This window comes from Neomonachus schauinslandi, chromosome 4 (genome assembly GCF_002201575.2).
Source record: "Neomonachus schauinslandi chromosome 4, ASM220157v2, whole genome shotgun sequence".
Classification (NCBI taxonomy): Eukaryota; Metazoa; Chordata; class Mammalia; order Carnivora; family Phocidae; genus Neomonachus; species Neomonachus schauinslandi.
This window is the reverse complement of record NC_058406.1, coordinates 38,963,342-38,975,984: the sequence shown is the minus strand read 5'-3', so window position 1 is coordinate 38,975,984 and position 12,643 is coordinate 38,963,342. Positions and strand designations below refer to the sequence as shown.

The following is a 12,643-nucleotide window of genomic DNA, read 5'->3' as shown; positions in this document are numbered from 1 at the left end:
GACTTCCTTTCTTCTGAATAAGTCACAGATATGCTTATAAATGAATAACAGACACTAATGTACCCTAATGCCAAACGTGCCAGCTTGTTATCAATCAGGGCAGTGTTCCTTACTTTAAAGTACCAGTGATTCACCTGGGGATCTGGTTAAATATAGATTTGCATTCAGCCCGAGATTGGGCATTTTAACAAGCTCCCAGATGATGCGGATACTGCCGGATGGAGCCCACAATTTTAGTCGTATGGAACTAGGGCAATGACTTTTGAATACTGAATTGACTTTGAGAGACTGGGCTAAGTTGCAAAACACAATTTTACTCTACCCTTTTGTGTGTGTGTGTGTGTGTTTAATGATAAAATTATTGGGGAAATCTGAAGATGCTACAAAAAAAAGTTTGAATGAACACATTTAAAAATCTGGGAAGCTCAAATCCATTCTACACACTTTCATTTATTGTCTGGACAGATAAAGTACAAATAATTCAAACACAACGAGATTATGAAAAAAAAACATTTACAATACTTTCCCTCAGAAATCATCTAAACTAGCAAGATTAACATGAAGTCATTCATTATAACTAAAGTATACAACTGCCTGGTCCTAAGATTTTTTTTCCTTTTTTTTTCCCCCAAGAGTGAACACATTATAGAGAAGAGATTTGGCATGCCTTTCCCACTAATGCTTAGCAAATGCATCAAAACTTTGCCAGCAAACTGCGTTCATTCATAGCAGGTGATGTAGAAAGTTTTCCCTGAATGTTGAACGAGTGTTCTCTGAACTGAAATCTGGTGTTTTATTTATTTACTTTTTTTCAAAACCGAAAAGAGGAAAAAAAAAATAGAAAAAAAATTTAAAGGAGGAGTCTATGATGCAGCCTTGGTTTTCGTTATCTGTCTACCACTACGACTACTACTACAGAGTTTGCCTCTTCGGTGTGAAAACAACAGTTCTGTCTACATGCACTTAGTGGGTTCAGCATGGGAAAAAACGCACAAAATAAGCACAAGTTATAAATAACCATAACGTTTTATTACCATTAAGACTAAACTTGTATTGAAAAGATTTTATATAACAAGACAAGAAAAGCAATAGCAAATTTAACTATCAACTAGATTATGCATAGCGAGTAACTGTTTCTATTACCCAGGGAAGAGCATGAACCCTTGTATTTTTTTGTTTTGTTTTTGTTTTAAATATATAACCGTACAAAGCACAAACATACTAAAATGATCAGTGCACTGGACGTGGGAGAATGCTCCCTCAGTCATTTTGTTCCCTTAGCTCTGTTTTGTTTTCCCCAATCTGAATTACATTAAAATAAAGACCCAGTTGTTTTTATTTTTCTACTGTGCAGTAAGAAAAAATATTCACAACAAACATGACAATATATCAAACAATAGTTCTACACAAGTTACCTTGATACCTCTTTAACTGTCACTTAAATATCATAAGAAAACATTTTAAGACATATACAAACAAAACTAGCCAAGTGTTACAACTTATAATAAATTAACCCAAAGAAAAAATAACTTTATATATATATATTTATATTGTATATACACATACACACACAACAGAATGACACAATAATATGCTTCTTCCCATAGTTTAAGTAAACAAATAAGTAGTCTAGCCAATCTAGCTATATTTGATCTCGGCCATAGGCATCATCACATCGGCGATTAAATAAATAAGTGTTTCAAGCAACATAAACAGTGTTTCAAATGTACCAACACAGCCCAATTCTATCAGCATGGGCTACAAAGTGAATTTGAAAATTCCTTAATGAATTTAAAGCAAATGTATCTTTTGTTTTCCTCTCCTAAACACATTACATTTAACTATGATACTAAGATATGTAAATAATTTCGTAGCACCTACTGCTCAAACTAAGGAAGTTTTAGATCAAAAGGAAAATTAATCTTTTTAATTTTTGTTCTGCTGACATCCCATACTGATGACTTAAAGAAAAACTGTCTTTCAACTCATCTCCTTGCTTTTGGGTTTTGACTGTGGGGAACTGTGGTACCCTGGGTAGAACGAACACTCCTTTCCCCTAGTAATTAATAATTTTTTAATTATTATTACATGCTATGAAAAGATATGAAGATCATCTGTTTATAGCCCATCCTTCAAAAAACAGTCTACGAATCCAGTTTAAAACACACATCTTGATCTCTAAAAAGTTACCAGTGCAGTATGAACGCGACAAAGTTGTCAATTTCCCCTAAATTAGCCAGTCAAAATATTTTTTTCTCAAATCCAGATTCTCTTGTAAAAATTCTTTATATTTTATAAAAATAGATTTTTCTTGAAACCCATTTTCAGCAAAGAGACCACCTCTTTGGCAACAATGTTAATGTTATTAAATTGTTAATGTCATCAGGTATCCCCCTTGCCCCCATCCCCTAACAGAAGACTGTTTTTAGTTCACATGATATAAAAGAAAAAAGGAAAAATAAAAAAATTTGCAAAAGTTTTTTTTTTTTTCATTTTTGCAATTTTTATTATTCCTCTTTAATTTGTGTGGGGGTTTTTTTTTACCAATCTGATTGGATCAACTTTTTTGACAAAAAAGAAAAATCTTTTTTTTTCTTTCTTTGAATCCCATTACTTTGTAAAAATTGTTTTATTTTTATTATTTTTTTTTGTTGTTTTTTGTTTTTCTTCTTCAAATGAGCGAATGGTCATCTTAAAAAGACCCACCTTCAAGGAAGGTAGTAAAGTTAGCTGGCTGGGTTAAAATCCCTGCACATCGCTATCTATGTATATTATATTCAACAACGACAGCTATGAAAGAACATTCAATGCATCAAAGGTATTTTTTTGTATTTTTTTTCTTTTTTTCTAAGCATTATAAAATCCTTTCCTGGTACACCTCAGGATAATCCAATGTTTTAATACTTAGGCAACACTGGCTTATAAAGTCCATGGTTGAATATAAGCCTCGAAAAGTTTGTTTCTCTCTCTTTTGCGTGTGCGTCTATGTGTGAGTGTGTGTGTGTGTGTGTGCGCACATGTGTTTTGTTCGTATATATTTATATATATATTTTAATAAGTAAGGATGGGAAATTCAGGACTTGTGGGCTTTGTTGGTTTTAAAGGAAACTTGCAACACTCGGTCTCCTAGGCGGTACCCGTTGAGGCTGGCAATGGCCATGGCCGCCTCGTCATAGTTGGTCATGGTGACAAAGCCGAATCCCTTGCACTTGTTGGTGTTGAAGTCGCGGATGACCTTGACGTTGTTCACTGCGCCGAAGGGGCCAAAGAGCTGCCAGAGGACACTCTCGTCGGAATCAGGGGACAGGTTGTAGACAAAGATGCACCAGCCTGTTCCCGTGTGACCAGGGATGTTCATTCCCACAAGGCTTGTCATCCCGTCGATGGTGATTGGGGAGAACCTGGGGGGACAGGCAGAAGGGGGGACTGGTCCAGACATCAGTCTGACCACGGATAACACACAGATGCACAGACACAGACATGGGGCAGAGGGCTGAGTGAGTGTTTGCAGGAGAGTCTTCAGGGTTTAAAAACCAAAATGCAAAAAGTAATGTCTGTGGCATTTTTTTCTGAATGGAACGGCTACACGGGCTAAGGTCCGGATATGCCAAGAGAAAGGCTAAGTCAATTCCTAATAACCATAAGGAACTCCCAGAGCAGGGCTCTATCATACTTCTACCATGGTATGTGGTCATAGGGTCCTCCACCCTGACCCTTAGCCTCCCTCCCCCCACAACAGACAAGAAGCTCTTGGGAGGAGGGGCTCTATTTCATTCATCCTGTTGCTCTAGTTATTTTTTATTCAGTGGGGCACATATGGGAATATCACAGACACAGTAACACAGAGGAAATACTCAATAAATGCTTATTGATTGCATAAGTGAATAACATTGGTGGATATCAATGCTTGGGAAATTTTATTTATTTTTTAAGGCAGATTAGGGGATGGCCCTAGGAGTGCTCATGTCTACCATCTTTGCAGTCCCCTGACTTATGGTTGTCAAAGATCTCTTGATATTTTGAGGAGAGAGACACATGAGAATGAACAGATATACCTTGTTATTAATCAGATGGGTGGCTCATGTTTCATTTAGCATCTATTCAAAGGAGTTCCCCCCAAACTCCCAAGCAATAATAATAAAGACGTATCACTCCTTGATGCTGTATTATCTGGAATTCATTTCTAAGCGTCACAGGAATGAGATTTCAAGTGATTCGTGCATTTATACGTCTTAAATTAGAAAAGCTGAAAACTGTTATTTGCCCTATTACAACTACTTTTGTAGTAGGCTTTGAAATCTCGGTTTTCATGTTATCTTGAAAGGAAAAACAACCCTTCAAATGCTATTCACTGCCTGATAAAATATATCCATGTGTGATTCATAATGGATGCATCGGATTAGGTTACCAGTGCCTACAGCAGAAAAATATTTGTTAACATTTTGTTTTATACCAAACATAGACAGGCATTTGGGCCCTACCCATTGACTAGTGTCTTGGTTTTCATGTGGTTAGGTTTTGGTCTTTTATTTCTGAAGAAAGGGAGGAGGAGAGGAAGAAAAAACTGGAGAGAGAATGGGATAAAGTGTGATCTAGGACTTTTTGTTATTGTTTTGGTTTGGTTTCTGGTTTTTAGAGGGGGGGAGGGGCAGAGGTAGAGAGAGACTCCTAAGGAGGCTCCATGCCCAGAGCGTAGCCCGATGTGGGGCTCGATTTCACAACCCTGAGATCATGACCTGAGCCAAAATCAAGAGTCAGACGCTTAACTGAGCCGCCCAGGTGCCCCTAGGGCGTTTTAAAAAATAAGCAAATATTCTTGGAGATTTGAAAGTCCTAGGAAAGAACAGTTCTGCATCTAGAATTTAGATAATCAAATGGCTGCTGAAGATATGCTAAACATAACAACTCAACAGGTACTATTTTGGCATTATTCACTAAGTTGATCTTCTCTCTTGCTTAAAAACAAGTAACAAGACAAAACGAATAAACATCATGGTAAGGTATCTTAGGAGGGCAAATCCATGTCTACGATTTATTTGCATTATTTCTGAAGACTGTCTTCTCAACCTTCTCTCCTCCAACTGAGTGAACTGATTCCTTCCAGTTTAAAAGTAGAGAACAGTGAGGTATTTATTTTAAGGCCAAAGTCAGGAGCCAGCAAAGAGGTTTCAAGCAGTCTCCACTCTGGTTGGTAATGGCTACCTGGAGCGCTTCGATAGGACGGAGTCCGGCCCCAAAGCTGGGTCTAATAGAAGAGATGCTCTTACTGACTAGCGAGGCTGCAGCTGTGCCTTCTCTGGCCTCAGCACGCATAAGCATCACTCCACACTTGGTCCATACTTGGTGCCGCCTCCCTGAAGGTAGACGGGGGCAGAGGCCAGAGGTGGGAAAAATGTAAAAGCGGGAGTGGGAAGAGGCAAGCAGTGTGCCGACACATGGAAGTAATTCCCAGTTATCGTCACTGGTGCCAGGCTTGAGACTGGCCAGCGAAGCCGGCAGGCCAACTACTCCCTCCACGGTGTGCCGGTTTCCAGAGTCGGGGTACTTACCATGCGTGGCCAAGTGGTGAGAGCACTGGGAGTGTGACTGGGACTATTAGAGACCACATCTCTTTGCCTGACTGTACGAAGGGGAATTAAAGTGTGCAGCTCTACTGAGCAGGATGATGAAGACGCTATGTCCCGAGCAGCTCAGTGGAGCTTATCAAAAGCACATATGGGACTCTCATGGACACAGTGACATAATGCACTCAACTTCCCGAGATTCAGCTTTCAGGCTAGGTCTGGATCACTCTTGTGACTGCATTCAGAGAGCCCCACAAACCTTGATTCTATTTGAGCCCCCAACCCCACAGAAAGGCTTTACATGAAAGAAACCGCAAGTTTAAAACATAATACATGTATAACCAAGGGAGAATTTATAGGAACTGTTAAAACCTGTAACAAAAGAAACTCCTGGTTGAGGTGCACACAGATACACTTCGTTCTCAGGCTGTGCCCTGAAATGCACACTGAGGTGGGGGTGGGAGTCAGCAGGTCATCCATACGTTTATTCATGCTGTGGCCAGGGCTGGTAGTCCAAAATCTAATTTTTCCACTGACAATCATAAGATTGTCAACCATGATTAGCAAAATGTTCTAATTTTGATTTGCTGGAATCTGCCCTCTTAACTGAATCTTGGCATTGCTAATGCAAAACAGTTGCTGTGCAAGTTTGCAAAATCAGCTGGAAAGAGTAGGAGCCTTCTCCCTTAGGGGAGCTGTCCAGAGAACCAGATTATCAAGGGCTTGGTAGCTGTGGCACCTGAACCATAGGAGAAGCCCACCTGCAAATAAAAGAAAAAGTGAAACACACAAACACACTTTGTGTGCCCTAAAAGAAACAAAACCAACTGAGGTCTGAAATTAAAATTAAGAATTTGACATGCTGGTGGAGGAAAAAAGAAGAATTAAAAAAAAAAAAAAGTAAAGTTAGTGAATTAAAAAAAAAAAATTTCTAGCCCCAGTCTGTGCCAACACGGACATCTGGCAATCTGTGGAGTTTTAATTACCTCTTTACGCCATAGGCCATATTAAGCAAATTGTCCAGCCTGCAAAGAGAAGGAGGGTCTCTGGGTTAATGCCTCACAGATGGCAAGATCGCTCAATGGAACTATTAATAAGAATGCTCCATTTTCAAAGAAGAAAAGCTCAACAACTTTCCCCAATGCTTAGGAGTCTATCCACTGGTAGTTTCCCCCTTTTCTGCCTCCAACTATGAGTAATTCATGTTCAGGTCAATGCTAGAGTTTAAAGCAAATGTCTAATGAAGCTCCCTTTCTTTCAAGGTCTGAATTAATCCCGCTCCCCGCTCCTCTCAGAACATTTGTGTGGATTTCATTTTATATTGTGTGTGAAGCTGTTAAAAGGGGGCAGCTTCTTAAGTTGTTCACCTTTTATTACAATTCACCTTTTATTGCAATTAAACTTGTGAATGAAAGGAATACACGTGCACGCACAATGCATATCAGAATGGATCTTTTCTCTTAGTCTAGCTACATTAACTAAATCTTACCACACACATTTTTGGGGGGAAGGAGGAGTTTAGGGGTTAAGATTTTTTACAATTAGCTTACTATTTACAACCTGAAAGCTCCTCCTAGCAAATTGCCATTATGTTATAATCTCCCTCATGTTCAGTATTTTACTTGGGGACAAGCTATTCACACCATGGGGCAGTAGTAACCATAGTTTCCACCATTAGAAGCCTGCTGGAAAGGCTTTTTACATAAATACTGCATGTGCTCTCACACAAAATAAAAATTAGATAACTTGGACTCTTCATGAAATCATTAACCCTTTCAAATTCCCAGGACATGGGAGGACGCTACTGAGGCTGATTTTCCTCCTCCTCATGGCCAGATGGAGGGCCTACTATCTTTCCATGTGATGTTTGAAAATGAGGGAAAAAAAAACAAAAACAAAAACCCTTTCATTAAAGAGCAGTTGGGACATGGGTGGAATCAAAGAATTATTTAGAATTATTATGGGTAGGTCAAGAATGTTCTTATCTCTCGTACAATAAAGGCAGTCAAGTTTGGACTGCCCTCATGAAGTGAAACCTGCCTTTCAGAAATGTCCCAGGAGAAGGGAAGTGCCCCATTGCACTGGGAGGGTTGGGTGCCTGAAGGAAACGTTAATAAGACTTAGGAAAATCTTCCTTCTTGTCTTCCCAGAATATGCTGACTTAACAGTCAGAGTGAAGTTAACACACAAGGGAATACCTATGCTACAGAGTTTCCTGCAGAAAAAAGGAGGACAGGCCAAACCACTCTCCCTGACAAGGATCTGCCTCCTGGCCTACACTTTTCTTTGACTTTATTGAAAGCCACTCCCTCAGCCTTAAGTCTAAGCTGTTGAATGTGGTCACTTATTTGTGATGAACTCCTGTTGGAACCTTCTGGTTTGGTTAACTGTAGGAATTTTGTTTTAATCCAAGACTCTGAAGTTTAACCACAGTCACAGCGGTAAGTTGAAAGGGGGCTTGGAAGAGCATCTGGTCCAACCATTTCATGGTACAGCAGTGGAAACTGAGGCCCGGTGGGGAGGTTCACACAGTGACTCCTGGGGGCGGAGGTTCTTAACACTTGCCCCATCTTTCAGGGCTGTGGGTTTCCCTGGCCCTCGCCCAGCTCTGCACTCGTGTAGCAGGGCCCTTTCCCCCGTGGGTGTGCCTACCTGAACCTCTGGGCCTGGTGGTGAAGTGGGCCAGGGTAGCGCCGGTTGGGGGACTGGTAGAGCTGGGACAACAGGGCCTGGCTGGACTTTTGGCTGGGGTTGTTGGCAAACTTCACAGTAATCGGTTCCGTAGCACCGCTGGGCTTCTGGCCATTCAGCCCTTTGATGGCTTCTTCCGCCTCGATTCTCTTGTCAAACCGGATGAATCCCACCCCTCTGGACACTCCTAGGGAAAGAGAAAGAGCCTTCATAAAGAGTGAACAAACCAAAGTGGTTAAACATCTCTGGGAAGAGATGGGCAGGGCCCCAGGGATATTCTGTGGGGAGTCAGCCCATTGGTGGGGCCACGGCTGAGCCTGGCTCCCTGCATCTCTCTCACCCATCAAAATGCATCTGCCTATGTTTCTGCTATCATGGCTCTGGACAGGTGACTCCCACCCACAGAACACAGGCACCTCTCACATCCATTCCAGCCTCTAAAACCGGCCCGCTCAGTCCTTGTCTCCCTCTAGTTGCTGTAACCCATCACCCACTGTCCAGTTTCTAGTCCTACAATGCGCCCTCCACACCTAGCGACTACATAATCTATTTGACAAGCAAACTCTGACCACATGATACCCTTTAAAAACATCCTTTATACATTTTTCCTAACTTTTCAATTTACCCTGTGCATGGTACCTGTTCCTCATTGCCCCCCACTCCACACACAGAGTAACAACCCCCCCACCACACACACACAAAAAACCCTTCCGTGGCTCCATGTTGCATAGAGATGGAGTCAGACTTATTAGCATGGCATTTAATGCCCCTGATGATGTGACCCCAAGTCCCCTGTGGAGCCTCAGGCCAGCCATACTTGAACTGCCACACATTCCTGGAACTGGTTGTGTTCTTCCTCGAATCCATGCCTTACGATATGTCCTCTCCACCTATTCTACAGGATACGTCATACCCACCTAGAATTCTCTATCCCTCCTTTGTGCCAGATAACTGCAAGTCATCCTCCAAAACCCTGCTCAAACATCACCTCCTTGACGGAGCCCTCACAACAATCCTGGCTGGGCACAGCACATGGGGACACGGGATAGCCCCCGAAGGTGTGCATCACACTGGAGTCCTGCAAGGGCAGGACTATGCCTCCTTCATCCCTGGCAGGGTCCCTCTGCGGTGGCTGGGGGCAGAGCTGGCTTCAGTAAGGGTTTGTCACATGAGTTGAATGATAAACGCACGCTAAACTGCTCTCGGGGGGTGTTTTAAATTGGGATCAAATGTGGAGTAGGTGAAAACATTTTGTCATTAAAAATGCAACCCAGAGTGGCTTACATTTCTTACTGAGAGGTGGTGGTTGCCTTTCTTTATGATGGACAAAGTACCACAGTACCGGGCCCTGGCTTCATGTCCCTGCACTGCTACTAACTAGCTGGGCAGAAGTCAGATCCCCTACTTTGGACCTCTCTTTTCTCATGTGTGAACTGAGGCAGCATGAGGTTCCCTCTAGCTCTATCATGCTATCATTGGAGCCGAGCTCTAATACAGGTTCTTTTCACATACAGAAGTAATGTTACTTGGTTGAGGGTTGAAAGAGACTTTGAAGGTCATTCAGTCCCACTCACAACCTGATGCCTGAATCCTCTTTACAGCCCTGCCAAGTAGTTTAGCTGCTGCTGGAACAGTTCCCATGATGGAGATCTACCTCCTAAGACGGCCCATTTTAAATGTGGCATTTGAATGATAAGAAGTCTTTCTCCTAAGTCAAAAATCTGTGTACGCATGACCCACATCCTTTACCCTAAGTAACCATTATCTCTCTGCTCCTATGGGTCACAGGGCTCTAGCTGTGGCATTGAGACACAAGGAAAGAAATGACAAAGAAACACTTAACCTGTGACTTGATCAACCAGGATTCGAGAGGTGATGATACGGCCATATTGCGAGAAAAGCTGTTCCAGTTCCTTCTGGGTCATCGTTTTGGGAAGGCCGCTAACGTAGAGGTTAGCATCCCTGATTGAGGCAGAGCTCGGACGGGCATATGAGACCTAGGAAAAGGCAAGAGGAGCTAAATCCATTATAGCAACACCCTCCAAGTAGAGGCTGAGTCAACCACTGAGATGGCAGCCCCTCGTCTATCATTCTAACTCGTGGTGTCAGTTTAAATAACTCAGTAGTTCAGATTCTTAGCTACTCTTGTAATAGTAGTGAGAATCAGGAGAACAGCAATAAAGGAACAAAAGGAGAGTTGCTGATAACTTAAAACAAATGCACAGATAAGGGTCTCTAAGTGCAGAACAAAATAGCTACTGTATGGCGGCTGTTAAATGCAGAACTACCCACGCATGGAGTTCTGAAGATTTACCTCCTGCATGTGGGTGTATAGATGATTTACTGTATCCAACACATAATAATCTTTGAATAAACCAAAAAAAAAAAAAAAAAACCCTCCACGAATTTCTGCTCTGCAGATTCTCTCCTTGCCACCCTCCCCACCCCCAAGCCCTTCGTCTTCAACACATTAAAGCGATCAGGTTCTCTGCAAGATTTTTTATGTCCCATCCTTTGTGTTGTTCCAATCTGCTCTCACAAGGTCTGCTCTCGCAAGACAAAGTGCCGGTGAAATGGGGCTTCATGAACATCTGCTTGTGAAACTGGATCTGTGACCTTGTCATAACATCTGCAAGAACCAGTTGCCATCTAACTTTGAGGAGGACCAGATAAAGCCACAATCAACAAAATGAGGGCAGGGGGTAAAGGAGGGAGGGAGAGGGCAGCTTCCCCGTGAAGCGAGCCTCACGGATGGTTATAATAAGTTCGACTTTGTAAATTTGTCCTCCCAGATCTCTCAACTGCTTTTTTTTCCCCCAAAAAGCTAACACAGAAGTGTAAACAGATCTGAAATTCCATCTGCAAGAAGCCAAATCTGTAGCAGTACACATAAGCAAAGCAAACCCCAGCAGTCATTAATTTTAGACTTTCATTTACTTATTTATTTATTTTTTAAGAAAACAACATCAGACATTTGAAATATAATTTACAGCTAGTCTAACAAAAGCACTTTCCTGCTAAAGCTATTTCTGGGGCAGTTATGGCTCAGAATAGATGATGAAAACAGTCATTTCAGAGCACATCTGACAATGTTAGACAGGAAGGGACCTATATGCCTTAGCATTTTTCAGTTGGGAGTTTTATTTAATCCATATAACCAATTTACAAGGCCTGCTAAGACTACAGGGGTGAGCGAGTGTGTGTATGCGTGTGTACTGTGCACATACATGTGTACAGAAGAAAGTGTACGTGTTAAACTGGACCCTCGGCATCCCAAGAACTAACCTCAGGCAGTGAAGCCAACCTTGCATCTGAGAATGGGTCTGGTGGTGGATCTAGCAAAGAGGAACGAAGGCTGAGCAGACCCCTCACCCTTGGCACTCTTTCCCTCTCCAGGACAGAAATGCCAGGTCCCTTTATGGGTTCCACACTGAAAAATAGATGTTGACTCCACAGATAAAATGATGTGAGTGATGAATCTGGCCCACTGGTCTCCTCCTGCTGATGGAGCGAGTCATCCTATCTGCAATGTCTACCCCTTCCAGCAACTCAGGGGTGGCCTCTGTAAGCTCTTTCCCAGCACAGGGCTGACATGCAAAGGGACCTTTACATGGCCGGTCCTCGGGGAGTGGGGGCTGAAGGACCGAGAGTCTCATGTGACTGCTTGGACAGAGCATCACTCTACATAAGCCTCTCCTACCCCATCCTTTAAAGAACAAAGTCTTTCAGGTTATAACCCAGCAGAACTATTTTTTAGGCATGAGAAGGGAGGGGTAGGGAGAAGGAAAAAAGACCGTTGTAGTGATATGTTCATCGTAGTAAGAGTTACACCTGTCTCACCCCTGCCAATTACTAGACAAATTAATTATCTGAATGACATTTGTGCTGCCCCAAAACATACCCTCCTACTTCTATGTCTTTGCTTGTGGGGAAAATTTTTGCCACCTACTTTCTCAGGCCCTGATCCTATTCTCCTTTAAGGCCCAGCTCCAATGTCATCTTCTCTAGGCAGCTTTCCCTGATCTTACCTCCTCCTAAAAATCCCCCTTGTAGGGCTCTCAGTGAACTGCACCCATAGTACTTACTTAACCCGTCTGGACCTTGATTCACCATCTTTCTATCTAGTCTGCTGATCATCTAGTTGACTGATCTCCTTGTGGTCATGGGGTGTGTGTGTGTGTGTGTGTGTGTGTGTGTGTGTGTTATTCATCTTTGCGGCTCTAGCTCCCATCATAGAGCCTGGTACCTGCAGAATGCTCAACACCTACGGAAAGAATAAATGAACATACCCACAAAACATAATGAATGATGTGGGCCTTAATGACTCTTTGGGGCTAACTGCAGCTTAGATTCCTCCACTTAGGGGGATCAACAAGAGTTAAGCATCC

General features: G+C 42.3%; 1 protein-coding gene across 3 annotated transcripts in view; it reads right to left on the bottom strand.

Annotated features, from left to right (window-relative positions):
• Window positions 1-3,073: 3,073 nt before the first annotated feature.
• ELAVL4 (ELAV like RNA binding protein 4) overlaps window positions 3,074-12,643 on the bottom strand; it is an 85,924-nt gene continuing 76,354 nt past the window's right edge. The window contains exons 4-7 of one of the 3 annotated variants that reach the window (XM_021683896.1): window positions 10,099-10,252; window positions 8,217-8,442; window positions 6,551-6,589; window positions 3,074-3,401 (exon numbers count right to left, since the gene is read on the bottom strand). In XM_021683896.1, the coding sequence (XP_021539571.1) occupies window positions 3,074-3,401; window positions 6,551-6,589; window positions 8,217-8,442; window positions 10,099-10,252 (747 nt within the window). Of the gene's footprint in view, window positions 3,444-6,550; window positions 6,590-8,216; window positions 8,443-10,098; window positions 10,253-12,643 lie in introns of all 3 variants that reach the window. The other 2 variants (XM_021683897.1, XM_021683898.1) reach the window with 2 other exon arrangements.